Below are 21,626 nucleotides of genomic sequence, written 5' to 3' on the forward strand. Positions count from 1 at the left end.
GGGGTTCTGCAGCCAGCCACCTTGTGACCCGGCCCTGCCAACCAGTGGCTAGCAGCCTCCACACAAGGTAGGGCCCGGCAACCAAGCAAATTGGGGTGCCAGCCATGCCTATCAGACCACCCACAGTAGTCAGCCCACCACAACAGAAGGACCCATGCAGCTCACACTGGGGGCATCCCTAGAACATATAACCCTAGTGACCAGAGGGGAGTGCGCTGCTGGGACACATAGGACGTCTCCCACAAAAGGCCACTTCTCCAAGGTCAGGAAACATAACCAACATATCAGATACGTAGAAATAAAAACAGCAATTTAGGCAAAATGAGACAGTAGAGGAATATGTTCCAAACTAAACAAGACAATAGAGGAATATGTTCCAAACTAAATAAAATATGTTTATTTTATTTGAACAAAATAAAACCTCAAAAGAACTAAGTGAAGTGGAGATAGACAATCTAGCTGATAAAGAGTTGAAGGTAATGATAGTAAATAAGATCAAAGAACTCAGGAGAAGAATGGATTCACAGAGTGAGATGTTAGAAATTTTTAACAAAGAGTTAGAAAATATGGAGAAGAACCAAGCAGGGATGAGGAATACCATAACTGAAATGAAAAATACACTAGAAGGAATCAGCAGTAGACTAAGAGAGAATATTAAAAGCAGCAAGGCACAAGCAACAAGTTATGTATGCAGGAACTCCCGTCGACTATTAGCTGACTTATTAGCAGAAACTCTGCAGGCCAGAAGAGAGTGGTAGAATATCAAGAACCAAGAACCTACCTGGCAAGGTTCTCAGTAAGATTTGATAGAGAAATCAAGTTTTATAGATAAGCAAAACCTAAATAAGTTCATCACCACAGCCAGCTTTACAAGAAATGCTAAAGGCACTTCTCTAAGCAAAAAAGAAAAGGCCACAACTAGAAACATGAAAATTATGAAAGTAAAAAGCCTATTAGTAAAGGCAAATATACAGTGAAGGTATTCAATCAACCACGTACAAAACTAGGAGGAAGGTTAAAAGGCAAAAGTAAAATCATCTATATCTGCAGTAAGTAGTTAAGGGATACACAAAACAAAAAGATGTAAAATATGACACTAAAAACAGTACTCACGGCAGGAGGGGAGTAAAAATGTAAGGTTGTTAAAAGGCATTTGAAATTAAGAGATCAGCAACTTAAAATAATCATTTATATATATAGATTGCTATATATAAACCTGGTAAGCACAAACTAAAAACCTATAACAGATACATACACAAAAAAGAGAAAGGAATGCAAACATAACGCTAAAGACAGTTATCAAATCACAAGGGAGGAGAACAAAGGAAGAAGAAAGGAACAAAAAAGAATACAAAAACAACCCCCGAACAGTTAACAAAATGGCAATAAGTACATACCTATCAATAATTACTTTAAATGTAAATGGGCCAAATGCTCCAATCAAAAGACATGGAGTGGATGAATGGGTACAAAAACAAGACCCTTATATAGACTGCCTACAAGAGACTCACTTCAGACCTAAAGAAACAGACAAAGTGAGAGAATGGAAAAAGATATTCCATGCAAATAGAAATCGAAAGAAAGCCGGGGTACGCATGTAACAACTAAAAGATCCTGCATGCCGCAACTAAAGATCCTGCGTGCCATGACGAAGATCCCGTGTGCCGCAACTAAGACCCAGTGCAGCCAAATAAATATTAAAAGAGCAAAAGCAAAAGAAAGCCGGGGTAACAAAAACTTAGACAAAATAAACTTTAAAACAAAGACTGTTACAAGAGACAAAGAAGGACACTACATAATGACCAAGGGATCACTCCAAAAAGAAGTTATATAACAACTGTAAATATATATGTACCCAACATAGGAGCACCTAAATACATAAAGGAAATATTGACAGACATAAAGGGAGAAATTGACAGTAACACAATAATAGTAAGGAACTTTAACACCCCACTTACACCAATGGACAGATCATCCAGACAGAAAATCAATTAGGAAACACAGGCGTTAAATGACATATTATTCCAAATGAATGTAACAGATATATAGAGAATATTCCATCCAAAAGCAGCAGAATACACATTTTTTTTTTTTTGGCCATGCCGTGTGGCATGTGGGATCTTATTTCCCTGGCCAGGGATTGAACCCGCACCCCCTGCAGTAGAAGCTCAGAGTCTTAACCACTGGGCCTCCAGGGAGGTCCCAGAATACACATTCTTTTCAAGTGCACATGAAACACTCTCCAGGATAGATCACGTTCTAGGCCACAAAACAAGTCTCAGTAAACTTAAGAAAATTGAAATCATGTCAAGCGTCTTTTCCGACCACAATGCTATGAGACTAGAAATCAACTTACAAGAAAAAAACTGCAAAAAACACAAACCTGTGGAGGCTAGACATGCTACTAAATAACGAATGGATCACTGAAAAAAATCAAGGAAAATATCAAAAAAACTTGGAGACAAGTGAAAATGAAAACACAGCAATCCAAAATCTAAGGGATGCAGCAAAAGCAGTTCTAAGAGGGACCTTTATAGCAATAAAAACCTACCTCAGGAAAAAGAAAAATCTCAAATAAGCTAACCTTACATCTAAAGGAACTAGATAAAGAAGAACAAACAGAACCCAAAATTAGTAGAAGGAAAATGGACAGAAGACCTGAATAGACGTTTTTCCAAAGAAGACATACATAATGGCCAACAGGCAGATGAAAAGATGCTAAACGTCACTAATTATCAGAAAAATGCAAATCAAAACCACAGTGAGATATCATCTCACACCTGTCATAATGGCTATCATCAAAAAGCCCACAAATAACAAATGTTGGCAAGGGTGTGGAGAAAAGGGAACCCTTGTACACCCTTGCTAGGAATGGAAATTGGTACACCCACTGTGTAAAACAGTATGGAGATTCCTCAAAAAACTGGAAATAGAACTACCATATGATCTAGCAGTTCCACTCCTAGGCATATATCTGAAGAAAACACAAATGCTAATTTGAAAAGATACATGTATCGCAATATTCATAGCAGCATTATTTACAATTGCCAAGATATGGAAGCAATCTAAGTGTCCATCAACAGATGAATGGATAAAGAAGATATATATACGCAATGGAATAGTACTCAGCCATAAAGAGTGAAATTTTGCTATTTGCAACAACATGGATGGACTTGGAGGGTATTACTCCTAGTGAAATAAGTCAGAGAAAGACAAATACTGTATGTTATCACTTACGTGTGGAATCTAAAAAATGAAACAAATGAATATAGCAAAACAGAAAAAAACTCAAGAATAATAGAGAACAAATGAGGGGTTAGCAATTAGGAGAGGGAAGAGGGAGGGGCAAAATAGAAGTAGGGGATTGAGAGGTACAAACTGCTATGTATAAAATAAGCTACAAGGATATACTGTATGGCACAGAGAATATAGCCAGTATATTATAAAACTGTAAGTGGAGTATATTCTATAAAAATTTTGAATCACTATGTTGTAACCTGAAACTAATATAATATTTAAGTCAACTATACCTCAAAAAAATACTGCAGGAACAAAAATAACAGATTATATACAATGATCAGAGCTCTACTCAGTACTCTGTAATGACCTATGTGGGAATAGAATCTAAAAAAGAGTGGATATATGTATATGTATAACTGATTCACTTTGCTTTACAGCAGAAACGAACACAACGATGTAAATCAACTATTCCCCAATAAAAATTAATTTAAAAAAGTGATCAAAACACTTTAATATCACATATACACACTAAGGGTTGCAAAGGGAATATGAAATTGACTAAATAGAATTTCTAGTTTCACAAAGCCCAGTGTTAGGGGAGTGGTTTAAAAATGTTGGTTCATCAATGAAATAGAGCCATTACAGTGATAATTATTAAGATCTGTAAAAACATGAGAAACTGTTCATGATGCATTTTGACCTGAAAGGAGAGTGTGTGTTATGATACTAAGTTAAAAATAATTTTCATTGAGTTCTTTTAAAAACAGTTATTAACCATTGAAAAATTGACAGTGAAGTCTTTTAGATCTTTAAATGGATTAAAAGTAGATTATGGGACTTTTCTTTCATAATTTTTCAAAATAAAATAGATTCTTGGGACTTTCCTGGTGGCGCAGTGGTTAAGAATCTGCCTGCCAATACAGGGAACACGGGTTCAAGCCCTGGTCTGGGAAGATCCCACATGCTGCGGAGCAACTAAGCCTGTGCGCCACAACTACTGAGACTGCGCTCCAGAGCCCACGAGCCACAACTACTGAGCCTGCGTGCCACAACTACTGAAGCCCATGTGCCTAGAGCCCATGCTTCACAGCAAGAGAAGCCACCGCAATGAGAAGCCCGTGTACTGCAACGAAGAGTAGCCCACACTTGGCACAACTAGAGAAAGCCCACGTGTAGCAACTAAAACCCAACACAGCCAAAAATAAATAAATTAATTTATTAATTTAAAAGATAGATTCTCATTTGTTTCGTGGTTACATTGATCTTGTATAAGGGAGAAATAATAGACCAGTATATGATTTTCATATATTTAAAAATTGTGCAACTTTTTCTTCTCTGATAAGGACATTCACAGGGTTGAATTACAACATCCTTCTATTGCTGAGATACTTTGACATCATTCTTGGTGTATTATTAAAGATATACTTGGTACACTGTATTACTTTGCAATAATGTTTCAACAGTAGTCATTTAAAATGTGTCTGAGTTCCTACTCTGTGCCAGGAACTGTGCTGTTTGATGGGTTCTGAGAATATGGCAGTAAATGAGGCAGACAAGGCCCTTCACCTCCCAGAATTCCATACATTTTTTAGGAACTTCATGGAACAATTTGAAGCAGTTTGAAAATCATGGATTAGATCATTTATCATGTTTCTTTTTTTATTCTGAAACATTCTTTTTAAAAGACAGTTATGGACAATTAAGAAAGATGTTATCTTTATTTAAAGAAACATAGAGGAGCATTAAATCTTCACCCATAGGGCTTCCCTGGTGACGCAGTGGTTGAGAGTCCGCCTGCCGATGCAGGGGACACGGGTTCGTGCCCCGGTCCAGGAAGATCCCACATGTCGCAGAGCGGCTGGGCCCGTGAGCCATGGCTGCTGAGCCTGCGCGTCTGGAGCCTGTGCTCCGCAATGGGAGAGGCCACAACAGTGAGAAGCCCGCGTACCGCAAAAAAAAAAAAAAAAAAGATCTTCACCCATATTTAAAGCCCCTGCTTAAGCTTAGAGTAATGAATAATTATGAAATGTATGTTTACTAAGTATAAGTAAGTACTTCTTAGAGACATTAAGTGCTGTAGAATTTTATAGTACTTCCTGCCTATGATTGTTTACTACATGGTAGGAGGTTGTTTTTTTTTTTATGAAGGATTATAGTGATGGGTAGATACATTTACAAAAAATTAGACACAGTGCCTGTGGTAAAATAGTGTATGTGATCTGAATGAGTGTGTTAAATGAGTATGTTTAACTTGAATACCAGACTAACTTACTAAAGGCTAATGAAATCATACACATAAAAGAAAGATTGAAATCTTTACCCTTCTGTTATTAGAATCCATTAATCCATTATTAGAATCCATCAGGTCCAATATACTTGCTTTGTCTGGTAGTGATACCTAAATAAGGTAAAGATATTCATAACTTGTCATTTCCCTTAGTATTATTCTTACTTAAAAATGAATAGCTTTGACTTTGCACTGTAGATAGGAATGACTGGACAAAAATTTTAGATGGTGTTATGTATTGTTATTCACATTAATTTATAATTTTCTAGGTGATTAATGATCCTATCCATGGTCACATTGAATTTCACCCTCTTCTCATCCGAATCATCGACACACCTCAATTTCAGCGCCTGCGATATATTAAGCAGTTGGGAGGCGGTTACTATGTTTTTCCAGGAGCTTCACACAATCGATTTGAGCATAGTCTAGGGTAAGAAGGGTATTGGGGTGGGGAACTTATAGTTATTAAGTCCCTTCTCGGTCACATCGTATCTTTTAGAAAACAAATAGTTTTATAATATGGTAATAATAGCCTTATTTTTTTTAAGAGCCTTGTTTGACTGAGACAATCAATATTTGACTTTTTTTTCCTTTGGCCGAGCCATGTGGCATGCAGGATCTTAGTTCCCCAGCCAGGGATCGAACCCATGCCCCGTGCAGTGGAAGCGTGGAGTCCTAACCATTGGACTGCCAGGGAATTCCCAATAATATCCTTATTTTATTGATGAGAAAGTTGAAGGTTTGATTTACTTTGCTCTACTTTACTTATTTTATGTATTCTTAGAAGCCACCTCAAATCCTTCCTGGAAAGAAAATGAAAGTGCCTGGAAGGACTTTTAGATGAAATATTTGTGTTTAAATATTATTTAAAAGTTAATAGGGTTGGTTACTGATACAATTAACTTTGTAAGTTTGATTATTTAATTTTCCTACATTTCCTATTTAGTCTTATACATAATTGCCCTTTAAAACCACATCGTTGGGCTTCCCTGGTGGCGCAGTGGTTAAGAATCTGCCTGCCAATGCAGGGGACACGGGTTCGAGCCCTGGCCTGGGAAGATCCCACATGCCGCAGAGCAACTAAGCCTGTGTGCCACAACTACTGAGCCCGTGTGCCACAACTACTGAAGCCTGTGCACCTAGAGCCTGTGCTTCTCGACAAGAGAAGCCACCGCAATGAGAAGCCTGTGCACCACAACGAAGATTAGCCCCTGCTCTCTGCAACTAGAGGAAGCCCACATGCAGCATCAAAGACCTAATGCAGCCAAAAATAAATTTAAAAAAACGAAAAACAAAAAAACCACATTGTTTTCTTACCTATCAGGAAACGTGTAAATCAGAAAAGCATTCACAAGCTTAGAGAAGGTGGCACCTCTGTTACATACAACATAGTTGAGACTTTGCTTGCTCTGCTTTTTTTTTTTTTTTTTTTTTGCCTGCGTTTGGACTTCTTTGATGCGCACAGGCTTTCTCTAGTTGCCGCGAGTGTGGGCTACTCTTCATTGCAATGCACGGGCTTCTCATTGCGGTGCCTTCTCTTGTTGCGGAACATGGGCTCTAGGCGTGCGGGCTTCGGCAGTTGTGACACATGGGCTCAGTAGTTGTGGCTCGTGGGCTCTAGAGCGCAGGCTCAGTAGTTGTGGCGCACTGCCTTAGTTGCTCCGTGCATGTGGGATCTTCCCGGACCAGGGCTTGAACCCATGTCCCTTGCATTGGCAGGCGGTAACCACTGCACCGCCAGAGAAGTCCCTGGTCTTCTTTTTCATTATAAAAATGTAGAGCCAGGTGGACATAGGCGCAGAAGAATCAGACAGTTATCTAGATTTTCATGAAGTACTCACAGTGTAAGTGGTCCACCCCTTATCCACGGGGTATATGCTCCTAGACTCCCAGTGGATGCCTGAAACCACAGATACTACCAAACCTTATTTATACTATGTTTTTTCCTTAAAAATACATACCTATGATAAAGTTTAATTTATAAATTAAGCACAGTAAGAGATTAACAACAACTAATAATAAAATGGAACAATTATAACAATACAGTGCAATAAAAGTTATGTGCATGTGGTTTCTCTCTTTCAGAATATCTTATTGTACAAATTTAATGCCTTTGCCATCTTAATTAAGCACTTATCACACACCGTGGCTGTAACTCTGACAGTTTGAGATGCAACAGCAAAACTAGCACAAATTTCTTTTTCCTTCTTCACTATTTCACAGGTAGAAGATTTGTTCTTATGATAGATCTTAGCAACCTCAGCGTACAATTTTGTTCTATCTTTATTGAGTTGAGAATTTTGACCGTTTCACTCACTTACCGGAAGCACTTCTCGACTTGTCTTTGGCACATCTGAATTGCCAGCTTTACTACTCTTGCACTTTGGGGCCATTATGAAGTAAAATAAGGGTCACTTGAACACAAGCACTGTGGAAACCTTGGCCGTCAATCTGATGATTGTGTTGGCTACTAAGTGATTTAATGTGTGGGACACGCTGGACAAAAGAATGATTCACGACACAGTCGTGATGGAGCAGAACAGTGTGATATTTCATCATGCTACTCAGAATGAAGTATAATTTAAAACTTATGAATTGTGTATTTCTGGAAGTTTCCATTTAATATTTTCAGACCATGATTAACTGCTGGTAACTGAAATGAGGAAAGTGAAACCAATAATAAGGGGAAACTGCTGCGTTACTTTGGTTTTGTTTGTTTGTTTAGAAGCATGTTTAATTAGCCAGAACACATGCATCTACTCAAATGTTTATTCATCAACAAATATTTATTGAAAACTTATTAGTGCCTACCAAACCAACAAGATATCAAGTGTTTCTATCCTTGTGAAGCTCAGAGTTTAGGGGGCAAGAAAGATATTGTATTCATTCAGGAAGTACTTTCAGGTAGAAATGCTAAAAGTGTATTTAACATTTGTTGAGCACCTTATCTACAATCTATGTTGTAAACATTACAATACCAGAAGCTCTGCTTTTAAAAAAAATTGTGGTAAAATACACAGAATATAAAATTTACCATCCTAACCATTTTTAAGTTTATAGTTCAATAGTGTTAAATATATCCACATTATTGTGCAACCAAGTTCCGGAACTTTTTCATCTCGCAAAACTGAAACTCTGTACCCATTGAATTCCCCATTCCTCTTCTCCCCAGTCCCTGATAACCACCATTCTACTTTCTGTTCTAATGAATTTGACTGTTCTAGGTATCTCATATAAGTGATTTCATAGAGTATTTGTCTTTTTGTGATTGGCTTATTTCATTTAGCATAATTTCCCCAAGAGTCACTCATATTGGAGCATGTGTCAGAATATCCTTACTTTTTAAGGCTGAATAATATTCCATTGTATGTATATGTTACATTTCATTTATCCCTTCATTCATCTGTGGACTCTTGGGTTGCTTCCACCTCTTTGGCAATTGTGACCGCTATGAACGTGGATGTGCAAATATCTCTTCAAGACCCTGCTTTCACTTCTTTTGGGTATATACCCAGAAGTGGAATTACTGGATCATATGGTAATTCTATTTTTAATATTTTGAGAAACTGCTCTACTGTTTTCTATAGTGGCTGCACCATTTTACATTCCCACCAACAGTGTACAAGGGTTCCAATTTCTCCACATCCTGGCCAAAATTTGTTAGTTTTTGTTTTGTTTTATAATAGACATCCTAGGGACTTCCCTGGTGGTCCAGTGGTTAAGACTCTGTGCTTCCAGTGCAGCGGGGACGGGTTCAATCCCTGTTTGGGGAACTAAGATCTGCATGCTACGTGGAACAGCCAAAAAAAAACCCCAAAAACCCTTCCTAATGGGTATGAGGTGGTGTCTCACTGTGATTTGATTTTGCATTTCCCTAATGATAAGTGATTGTGAGTCAAGAGGTCCTGCTTTTGGGAATCTGTGTGTTTCTGCCTAGTTCTGAAACAGACTATTCTGTTAAGTTGCCCTCGAGGTATATTAGAACATTTGAAAAACATATTGAAATTCTTGAGTGTTAACTGAAAGAAAAATGCACGATGTGAAAGTTATGAGTTAAGTTTTATTTGGGGACCTTACTGAGTACTATAGCCCAGGAGTTCTCAGATAGCTCTGAGGAACTGCTCCAGAGAGGTAAGGGAGGAGCCAGTATATATGTGAACTTTTTTGCTGGGGAAAACATGTGGTCAAGTGTAAAAAGATTACTGCTAATCACAAATGTAGACCAAAAAAATGTTACCTGTCATTCTAGTAAACAACAAATATTGCCCGCCGTCAAGCCATCAAGCCACTGCAGCTGCCCCCAGTGCTGCACCCAGAGGGGAATTCAGGGTGGAGAAAAACAGCATGCTGGCCCTAGATAGATCAGATGAATATCTAAGGAATAATTTCAATGACCCCAGACTCTTACATCTTCCCATACATAGGAAAATGCTAAAAATTATTAACTTGAAGTGACTGGTTTTTGTCATTAGCAGTAGTCTTTTGATGTTGGACGAAATGTTTTTTTTTTTCCACCAGAAACTCCTATATACCCTGGTTCCTCCCTTACCTCTTTGGAACAATGCCTCAGTGCTGTCTGAGACTGTTTCCCGGGCTACAGTCCTCAGTAAGATCTCTGAATAAAACATAACTTGGAACTTTTAGGTAGTGTTTTTCTTCAGTTGACAGTTCAGTGACCACGAAGGGATCCAGAGCCAACTTTTCTCCTTTGCCTGAACTTTACGAGGATCTGGAGCCTTGGTACTAGCAGAGGCCTCTTGTGCCCGTCTGTCTCCTCAGTGAGTCCAGATGAATTTGGATGAGTGTCTCCTGGATCTTGGATCTCCTGTTATTCGCTTATGGTCCTAAGTTTTATTTGGTGGTATTTAACTTCTCACTGGAGGAGTAGGTTTTCCTTGAACTTAGTTTCAAAAAGAGGTAACAGGGTTATCTTCAGTTGAAAGACGTTAGGAAGATTGTGGTCAGTTGAATGACAGAGTGGGTTATCCTCACTTGAAAGACACTGGGAAGATTTTGCTCAGTTAAAAAACGCTGATGGGTTACCCCAATTGACAGACACTGGGAAATTTTTATTATGTACGTACAGAATTTGTACTTGCAAGTACTTGCTTAATTGGGAATTAAAGCTCATCCTAAAAATGGCCAAACTGGGGTTCTTTTGACATTCCAAAATTAATTTTTTTTTCATATGCAGCTAGAAAAACCCAACTTGATAAAACATCTTTTCAAAATTCTGAACTTAAAGAAACAAAAGCCCTTCTGGGAGAACTTGCATTTCTCTACCTGTGTCTTAGAGATGTAAATGTTCTACCTGATCTTCTTAGACTTTTTTTTTTTTTCTCCTGTGTTCTGAGAGCTTGGTCTCTGCTACCCAGGAGGTACACATATGGTGTACATTTGGCAACCAGTCAAATAGACTGGAATTCTGAGCAATCTTTTTGCCTGGCTGTATCAACTCTCAGGAAAATTTGTCATAAGGGGTCCCAGCCCATAAGGGGCCTTTGTCATCTCAACCTTCATTGCAACCACCTGTACAACGAAGGACTTTACTCTCTTAGGCTGTTTGGGGGAGGAAATTTCTAAATCTTATGAAGGCTGCATCCTTTGCACTCTCTTGTGGGGATGCCTCTTGCATTTTATTGGCTTGAGTCACTATTAAGATACTATTCATCGGACTTCCCTGGTGGTGCAGTGGTTGAGAGTCCGCCTGCCTATGCAGGGGACACAGGTTCGTGCCCCGGTCCGGGAAGATCCCACATGCCGCGGAGCGGCTAGGCCCGTGAGCCATGGCCGCTGAGCCTGCGCGTCCGGAGCCTGCGCTCCGCAACGGGAGAGGCCACAACAGTGAGAGGCCCGCATACCGCAAAAAAAAAAAAAAAGATACTATTCATCAATGACCAGACAGTGAATCCTTAAAATTGGAGAAACTTGGTAAATTAGTAAATTTTTTAGAGAGCTCTCATAACAAACAGCTGTTTTATTTTTACCTATAAAAAAACAACTTAGAAGATGGTAGTATATATAAAACAGCTAACCTAAGAACTCCCTTAGTTTATTTATTTATCTTTTTTTTAGCATTTTTAGTTTTTTTCTTAACTTTAAAAAAATTTGAATATCTTATTTTCCCCCAGATTTATCATGATATAATTGACATATAACGTTGTGTATGTTTAAGGTGTACAACATGATTTGATACAGTTTTCTTTGTCATAAGTTGTGGATTTAATTCCATTGATTTAAATGTTACCTTTTGTTGTAAATTCACCACATATTCCATTAAGAATAGAGACCATATTATCTAGTTCAACAATGCTATATATAAAATAGATACCCAACAAGGACCTACTGTATAGCACAGGGAACTATACTCAGTATTTTGTTTTTTGTTTCTTGTTTTTTTATCTCTTCTTGATTTTGTGGACTTAACATAGGTGTTGAATTTATCTTGTCACTGACTTTATCCAATTATTTTTTTTACTTTTATTTATTTTTTTATGCAGCAGGTCCTTATTAGTCATCAATTTTATACACATCAGTGTATACATGTCAACCCCAATCGCCCAATTCATCACACACACACACCCCCGCCGCTTTCCCCCCTTGGTGACCATAAGTTTGTTCTCTACATCTGTGTCTCAATTTCTGCCCTGCAAACCGGTTCATCTGTACCATTTTTCTAGGTTCCACATATATGTGTTAGCATACGGTATTTGTTTTTCTCTTTCTGACTTAACTTCAGTCTGTATAACAGTCTCTAGATCCATCCACATCCCTACAAATGACCCAATTTCAGAACTCCCTTAGTTTAAAAGAGACAAAAATAAACCAGTTTGGGAAGCCTTATTTGTAGTCTCTAGGGTTACCCTCAATGGGCCTTACAGATGCTAATGAAAACATTAGGTTAAGTAATGTTAATTGGGTTGGTTAATAGGGAAAAAAAGCTGAGGGGAAAGTTAAGAGACTTCTTCCCAAGAAGGTGGAAATTTTAACGGGACTTGTCTCAACAGGATAAAAATCTTTAGATGGTTATTAAGAAATTGGATAAATAAAATGGATGGTAATGAGATTAAAACAAACGTTTTTATACAACACTATGTAAGGTTGGATGGGCCAAGGGGACATCTTATTGGTCCCCAACATTAAGGGCCGCGAAGAAGTCCATTCTATCATTCTATTTACCCCAGTTTAATACACACACACACACACACACACACACACACATATATTTAAAAGGCTGGAAGAAAATTACACTGAGATACCTGATCAACAGTTGAACAATTGTTTGGGGCAACAATTAGACCAATTAATCAAGTTAAAGGTTTTTTAAAAAGGCCTGTGTCCCTGGGCTCAACTCCTCCCTGGAGACCCCAGAGCCTTTATACAAAAATAGATAAAATAGCCAGAGAATAAAAAGGAAAGTTTCTAGGACTCCTTGTAAGACCACAGCTTGTTGATGGGGTCCTAATGGAGGCTAAAGTTAAAGGTGTAAGAGTTGATTGAATCGAGATGACAGTTTATAAAAGTAGGTATATTTAAGTGGGCTTAATATAAGATGTTTATATCTCTTTTGCCTCACTATATTGTGTGTAGACATTATGTCTCACTGGGGAATGCTTCCGCTGCCTGGTATTAATGAGACAGGATATGTAAATCTGCCCCTCAGAAAATATTAATTTAAATATACAAAAAAAAAAAAAACCCAGTAAGGTTACATGAACCCACACAATATAATGTAAAACTATGGGCTAATATTCAGAAGCTAATAATAATCAAATTAAAGAAAATGTAGTTGGGCAAATCAATCTTTTAAAATCATTTAGGCAGCAGAGCAGTTCTTTGAGGAATTAAAAACAACTGTCTTTGTCTTGCAAATCCCTACAAATCAGAAATGTAATACAGCCCAAAATGACCTGAGACTGAGCCTATAGCTAGTTCAATCAGGTAGACTCTGAAACAAAAAAGGGGAAAAGAGGGCTTTTTATACTCAAACTGCTGGGAAGGCTCCTTCACCCAAAGTCTAATTCACAGCCTCCTTAAGGATTTATCAAGGACAAATACAAATCTTAACAGTCGCTCATCTTTCAAACAGAAGAGTAATTTTTTCATTTTTGTTTTGTTTTTTCCGCTCTGCAGCGTAGGGTATCTAGCAGGACGTCTAGTTCGTGAACTGAGTGAAAAACAACCAGAGCTGCAGATAAGTGAACGAGATATGCTCTGTGTTCAGATCGCTGGTCTTTGTCATGATCTCGGTAAGCAGTTCAAAGAGCCAGAGTTCTAATGTAAAAACCACATGGTACCTCTCTTTGAAATTAAAAAATCCAACTAACTAGGAGAATATGAAAGTTGTGTTTTAATTCTTCAGTTAACATTAATGTAAATGTGCCATTGCTTCTTCCTAGAATGATTCATAAGCCCAAAGCATTGCTATTTTTTTTTGTAGGCTTTCAGTGAATTTCCCATGTTAAACATCTTTGTTGCAGGTTATATGAAGGGACTTTCTGATAGTGATTTTTTTCTGACTACTGTGTGTTGGATGATGTGAATTTGATTTTTCCTTTATCTTGGTTGAAATAAAATTGCCATTTTCCTTTAGATAATTTGTCAAATCTATTCTTCTCACACCTAGAATACATAATCTGCTCTAACAGATTAACAACGGATTTAGAGAACTTCTTTTCTTCCCTGACCCATGTGAGGTCTTGGGCCACTTAAATCCAAGTAGAAGAATATCATCCTTTTCCATGGTCAAAGAAAGAGAAAAAGGACTGTTCTCTTTTATCACAGGAGATTTTTCCCCTATCCTTGTAATTTTTTTTTTTTTTTTTTTTCGCTGTACGCGGGCCTCTCACTGTTGTGGCCTCTCCCATTGTGGAGCACAGGCTCCTGACGCGCAGACTCAGCAGCCATAGCTCACAGGCCCAGCCGCTCCGTGGCATGTGGGATCCTCCCGGACCGGGGCACGAACCCGTGTCCCCTGCATCAGCAGGCGGACTCTCAACCACTGTGCCACCAGGGAAGCCCTAGCCTTGTAATTTATTCCTACCTGTTGGAGGATCCTAAGAGTTTGCATGTGCCCTCAGTGCAGGGAAAGGGAGGTTTCAGTAGCCAGATACTTAAAGGCATAGGGCACGCTCTTCAGCATGTCCCCTTGGAGATTTCAGTAGGACCAGTATCAGCCCTAGATCATAAATTTAACAGATTTTTGGTATTTTGAGAGGGAATCATTGGAAACTTTTGCCAATTTCTAGGAGTCTGAGCTCTATAGTAACAAGCCTTTGTGTACAGACTGCAACATGCAAAAAGGCCCAGGGCTGGTCCAGGTAGGCTCCCTTTCCCATCTATCAGGACCCCCTGCGGATACAAAAAAAACCCCCCAAAACCCCAAAATCCTGGATGCTCAAGCCCCTTATATAAAATTTGCATATAACCCACACACATCCTCCCATGTACTTTAAATCAATTCTAAATTACTTATAATACCAGCACAGTGTAAGCTATATGTAAATAGTTGCCAGCAAGCCTGGCAAATTCAAGTTTTGCTTTTTGGAACTTTCTGGAATTTTTTTTTCTGAATATTTTTTTGTCCGAGGTTGATTGAATCTGCGAATGCAGAGGGCCAACTGTAACTCCTTCAGAAATTCTGATAATCCAGAGTTGTGCCTCAGCAAAGTTTCATATTCCTAGATGTTGTGGAATGTTAAGATCACTTATGAATAAGATAAAGTAGTGATCTCCACTTTTGATTGCCCATATCATCAGTAAAAACCCAAGATAAGCCCTGATATGTGTATATTTATTATAAAATAAATTACATACATTATAAAATTTACATAAAAATAGATGTTTTTAAAGGTTGAGAGTAATAAAGTTCTAATATTTTCTTTCTAACCCTAGTGGATTGTGTTAAAACTGCTGTTCTAACACTACCAATATATAATCTGAAGAAGCCAAAAGTTTTTGTCATTAACATTCCTTTGGTTACACAAAACTGTCCTTTTATCAGATTTATGTAAACTATGGTGACTCAGAGACCCCTCAGTGGAGAGCTTACTTTCCTGTATTTGTTCTGCTTCCTGTTCTCTTGTTTTAGAAAATAGGAAGGAAGGGTTTGTTCCTTTTTGTGATGTATTTATAGATTATTAATTTCTATTGATATTCAAGTTTAACTAAAAAGATTTACATTTTACCAATTTACAAACATTTTTCTTGTTCTAAGGCTGCTTTTGTTTTTAAGGTCATGGGCCATTTTCTCATATGTTCGATGGAAGATTTATTCCACTTGCTCGCCCAGATGTGAAATGGACGGTATGTATTCATATATTTAATAGTCAATAAAATAAAGACTAAGCAATGACTGCTGTGTTAAAGTATTCTTCCTTTTACAGTTTTTCAGAGTGTTTATATATAATGCTTTCATTTGATCCTCACAGTAATCTCTAAGGAGGAAATCATTATCTCCAGTTTCGTAAGTATAAAGGAACTTGAAATTCGTAGAGGTGTATTGATGCACCAAAAATCACAAAGTTGTTAAATGATAAAGCCAGCACTAGAAAACCAGGTTTCCTAGCTGCTAATTTAATGCTCTTTCTACTCTATCACACTAGTATAAAATAAAAAATAAAAGGCTGACTCTGGCTTTGACTCATTTTGTATGACCATGAAGTAACTAATACCAGCTAAGTTCATTTTATACTTACAGATTTGCAGGTGACTGACCTGTATTTTTGGAATCAATTTTTGAGAAGTAAAGTTAGGTCAACTCCTATTTTGGGCCACACTATTATTTGGAGTAGAAAAAGGTATTAATACATATTGAACACTTCTTACATGTCAACCACTATTTTTTCTCTCTCTCTTTAAAGGTAATTCGTATACAATATGTTGTACAGATCTTCAGTGTACAGTTCAGTGAGTTTTGACAAATGTATACATCCATGTAGCCACTACCCAAGTTGAGATATAGAATATTTTCATCTTCCTGGAAAATTCCTTTGTGACCCTTTTCAGTCAGTTCCTACATCTCCCTCCCACTATTACCTTCTGATTTTTATAAACAGACTAGTTTTGCCTGTCTTAGAATTGATAAGAGTAGAATCCTATAATAGGTACTCTTTTGTGTCTTGCTCTTATTCACTCAACACAATGATTTTGAGATTCGTTGGTGTGTCATGCATCAGTTGTCGGTCCCTGCTCATTGCTGAGGTAGTATTCCATTGTATGAATAAGTTATGATTTTTTTCTCCTTTTGTAGAATTTGGGTTGTTTTCAGTTTTTTGGCTGTTATGAATAAAGATGCTATGCATGTTACTGTACACGATTTTTATGGAAAACGTTTTCATTTGTCTTAGGTTCATCTAGGAGTAGAATTGCTGGGTCATCAAGTAGATGGATACTTAACTTTATAAGCAACTACCGGACGTTTCCCATTTTACACTCTGCCAGCAATATGAGAGTGCCTGTTGTTCCATAGCCTCCCCAACATTTAGTTTTTTAAGTTATTCTTTCTAATGAGTGTGAAATGGTCTCTTATAGGATTTTTTTTTTTTTTTGGCATCCTCTGTGGTATGTTGAGTACCATTTCCTGTACTTTGTCATTGATAAATCATCTTTTGTGAAGAGTTTTTCCATTTACTCATTTAAAAAATTTGAATGTTTGCCTTTTAGTTATCAATTTGAGTAATTATATATATAGTCAGATACATGTATTGTGAATATAGTCCCTGTCCCCACCCCAGTCTCTGACTTACCAATTCATTTCTTTAATGAAGGTGGCTTTTGAGAAACAAAAATTTTAAATTTTGATGAAGTATTTCTGGTTCTTCAACCTAGTAAGATGGATAGTTTCTCTCCAGTTCTGCAGCCTTAGGGCCTCCCTCAGGCTAAAAGCCATAAAAGAACTGGAATATTGCCCACTGCCTTTCTCTTCCAAGTGTTTATTTCCCTCTAACATCTGCCTGCTTTTGGTCATAATCCAATACCTTCAGGAAGTTGTCCAGAGTTAGTTTTTTTCTCCAACAGGGTCGATTGAAATAGGATCTACTCAGCCATTCCCAAGTCTTTTTCTTTAAATATTTTGCCTTTAACATGTAAGTCCTTACCTCATGGGAATTTATTTCTCTGCATATGTGTGGTAGAAATTTGATTTCTTTTTTAATATGGATAATTGTTTATTGAATTTCCCCAGTGATCTGCAGTCAAATGCTCTACCACTGTCCCCACTGATTCTGTGATACCAACCCCAACATTTTTTTAACATTCTGTAATGATGAATCTTTCTGGATTCTGTTGCATTCCACACTTTTCATAATTGTTACTTCTTTATAATAAGTCTTGATAGCTGGTAGGACAGCTGTTTCTTTTATTAGGTATCTTTGGCCTTTTGCTCATCTATTATAAATGTTGTAATTTTCTCCATAAAGGTTTTATACATCTTTTATTATATTTACTTCTAAGTTGCTTATAATTTTAGTTATTATTGTCTGTGCTATCTTTGTGGAACTTGAATTTTTCTGTATGTATAAGTTTTTTTCTGAACCATTTGAAAGTATGTTGTAGGCATGCCCGTTTATTCCTAAAGCTTCAGTAGGTATTTCCTAAAAATAAGAACATTCTCGTACATAACCTCAGTACATTTATTAAAATCAGGAAATTATTATTGATACAGTACTATTATCTAATTTACAGACTTTCTATCAAATTTCAACAACTGTCCATATAGAAAAGGGGAAAGAAAACCATTTTTGGTCCTGATCCATCATACATTACCCTTAGTTGCCATTTCTCTTTAGTTTCTTTTGATCTGCAACAATTCTTCCGTCTTTATCTCTCATGACCTTGTCATTTTTTGAAGTATACAGGTAGATTATTTTGTGGATTGCCCCTTACTTTGAGTTTCAGTTTTCGGTTTCCTCATACTGTCAGACTATCTGTTTTTGGCAGAATGCCACGTGTGACCTTCTTAGTGTATCCCATTAGAGGCACATAAGGTCTTTTTAAGCCATTACTGGTAATATTAACTTCAATCACCTGATTAAGGCCATGGCTGCCAAATTTCATAAACTTACTGTTTTTCCCCTATGTAATTGATATATATCTTGATTCAGTTAAAAAATAGATATAGGACTATTCAGGGTTTTGTCTTCATGTTTCTTGAGTTTGTTTTTGCTAAGACCTGTGATGTCTCCCTCCAGTGGGCCATTTGATCTTTATAACGATTATAAATGAACAAGCAGAGACAGATGAGTAAAATGAGTCTAATTTGAGATTCCAGTCCAGATCTTGACTTCAGGGCTCTGAGACATTTTTGTTTTTACTGGCAAGTTTGGAATTACCCCCCCCCCTTTTTTTTAAATTAAATTTATATTTTATTTATTTTGGGGTGTGTTGGGTCTTTGTTTCTGTGCGAGGGCTTTCTGTAGTTGCAGCGAGCGGGGGCTACTCTTCATCGCGGTGCGCGGGCCTCTCACTGTCGTGGCCTCTCTTGTTGCGGAGCACAGGCTCCAGACGCGCAGGCTCAGTAGTTGTGGCTCACGGGCCTAGTTGCTCCACGGCATGTGGGATCTCCCCAGACCAGGGCTCGAACCTGTGTCCCCTGTATTGGCAGGCAGATTCTCAACCACTGCACCACCAGGGAAGCCCTGGAATTACCCCTTTTTATCAGTAGATGGAAATGCTAATAGAACTTGCATCTTCACAAATTCCAAAGCTGATGAAACAATGCAACTAAATTTTATAGTGGTATTCATTAAAATGGTATTCTATTGGGAATTCCCTGGTGGTCCAGTGGTTAGGACTCAGCTCTTTCACTGCTGGGGCCTGGGTTCAATCCCTGGTCCGGGAACTAAGATTCTGCAAGTGGTACATCTCAGAAAAAAAAAAAAAAACCTATTCTATCTTTATGATCTGGTAATATTCAGTTGTAGTGTACAATACTTATGTATTATAAATGATTATATCTCATTAAACATTTATGTAATAATGATGAACCTAGTTTGTAAAGGTTTATAGACTGGTAAAATATAGAGGTTTTTTTTTTCCAGTCCCATCTGATATTTATTTATTTATTTGGCTGCATTGGGTCTTCGTTGCAGCATGTGGGATCTTTCCTTGCAGCACATGGGCTCTTCATTGCAGCTCGCGGGCTCTCCAGTTGTGGCACACAGGCTCTAGAGCTCGCGGGCTTAGTTGCCCCACAGCATGTGGGATCTTAGATCCCTGACCATGGATAGAACCTGCATCCCCTGCATTGGAAGGAGGATTCTTAACCACTGGACTACCAGGGGAGTCCCAATATAGACAAATTTGACAGATTTTTTAAAATATCTGTAAGATTATAGTTGGAAACTTGATAATTAACATGCATTAGAACCTTACCTCTGAATTACCTGGAGCCAAGAGTAATTTAAATAATGAGGGGTCTCTGATGGACTAGAGTCTACAACAGACCATACTGTGCTGACTTTTCCCAGCATGAACAGGGCTCGGTTATGATGTTTGAGCACCTAGTTAATTCTAACGGACTCAGAGATGTCATGGAACAGTATGGTCTCATCCCTGAAGAAGATATTTGGTTTATCAAGGAACAAATTACAGGACCACCTGAGTCACCCATCAAAGATTCTTCAAAGGTAAGTTTGTGTACAACTTAATTTGAACTGACTGGTTCCTTTCATCTAGTCTCTCTGCTTGATTCCTTCAGATCTATTTGAAGAGGTGACATTTGGCTATTTTAGAGAGACTAAATGATAAAATATGTGATACATTTCTACTGTTTAATGCAAAAAATAAAAGACTTATATAGTTCTTCCAGCTCTTAACTGAGTTCTTCAGAAGTTATCCCCCAAATTAAAATACATATATAAATATTTTTAATGAATATGTATGCAGTATTTTATATAGAAGCCTAAAGTAACTTAGTTTGGAAAATGTAGAAGTATGTCTTGTTTATTCATTAAAATTAACATATTTGAAATATTTAGATATGTGAAGACCTAGAAAAAAGTTGAATTAGTTTAGAGGGAAATATGTTTTGTTTCCTTTTTGATCTTTTTTATTTTACTTAGAAAAAAGAATTTCCCTTTGTGGTTTTTAAAGTTTTTTTCCTTAAAATATACAAAGCTACTTGAAAGGCATAAGATAAAGAGGTGGATTTTATAGCAAATATCCTGTTTCCAAAAAACAGAGCTCCTGGGAATTCCCTGGCAGTCCACTGGTTAGGACTGTGATGCTTTCACTGCTGAGGGCCCGGGTTCTGTCCCTAGTTGGGGAACTAGGATCCCACGGGCCAAACTGCGCCGCCAAAAAAACCCAAACGAACAAAATACAGAGTTCCAAAAATTCTTTGAATGGTGCATATCATTTAGACTAGATGTGTGGCTACTTTGAAAGACAATACAATTTTCATGCCTGAATTTAAGCATTAGAATATAAGGAACATTCTTACTAGTTCATAATTAGATCTTATATTTTTTTTAAATTTTTAAACAAGAAAGCTTGTTGGGGCTTCCCTGGTGGCGCAGTGGTTGAGAGTCCGCCTGCCGATGCAGGAGACACGGGTTCGTGCCCCGGTCCGGGAAGATTCGTGAGCCATGGCCGCTGAGCCTGCGCGTCCGGAGCCTGTGCTCCGCAACGGGAGAGGCCACAACAGTGAGAGGCCCGCGTAAAAAAAAAAAAAAAAAAAAGAAAGAATGCTTGTTGGTTATGGGAAGTGTAATAGAGTTAGGATCCCTCCGAAGGCACAAGGTTTAGTATTAACAGGGTATCACACTTTAGCATTTCTTTTCCCTTTTCTACTAATTTAGGAATTAAATGGAAGAAGGAATGAGTAGAACCTTCTCACTTACCTAACCTTCCCGTTCAAATATCTGTTTATAATTTTCAGATTAATACAGTTGCTTTGCTTTGCTTACAAATAGATTTGGCTCCTATCCTAAAACTTTCCGTGGGTTTTCTTGTCTTCCAGTGGCTATATAAAGGGCGTCCTAAAGAAAAAAGCTTCCTTTATGAGATAGTGGCCAATAAAAGAAATGGCATTGATGTGGACAAATGGGATTATTTTGCCAGGTATGCACTGAACACTTCAGAAAAGTTGTTTAAAATC

At 37.7% G+C, this 21,626-nt stretch overlaps 1 protein-coding gene across 3 annotated transcripts in view; it reads left to right on the forward strand.

The window, feature by feature from the left end:
• The window catches only part of SAMHD1 (SAM and HD domain containing deoxynucleoside triphosphate triphosphohydrolase 1), a 65,342-nt gene that overhangs the window by 16,050 nt on the left and 27,666 nt on the right, over positions 1–21,626 (forward strand). For 2 of the 3 annotated variants that reach the window (XM_060030826.1, XM_060030824.1), the window contains exons 4-8: positions 5,797–5,957; positions 13,661–13,776; positions 15,762–15,832; positions 19,996–20,154; positions 21,489–21,589. In XM_060030826.1, coding sequence (XP_059886809.1) covers positions 5,797–5,957; positions 13,661–13,776; positions 15,762–15,832; positions 19,996–20,154; positions 21,489–21,589 — 608 coding nt within the window. The remainder of the gene's footprint in view (positions 1–5,796; positions 5,958–13,660; positions 13,777–15,761; positions 15,833–19,995; positions 20,155–21,488; positions 21,590–21,626) is intronic. The other variant, XM_060030825.1, reaches the window with a different exon arrangement.

This window comes from Delphinus delphis, chromosome 15 (genome assembly GCF_949987515.2).
Source record: "Delphinus delphis chromosome 15, mDelDel1.2, whole genome shotgun sequence".
Classification (NCBI taxonomy): domain Eukaryota; kingdom Metazoa; phylum Chordata; class Mammalia; order Artiodactyla; family Delphinidae; genus Delphinus; species Delphinus delphis.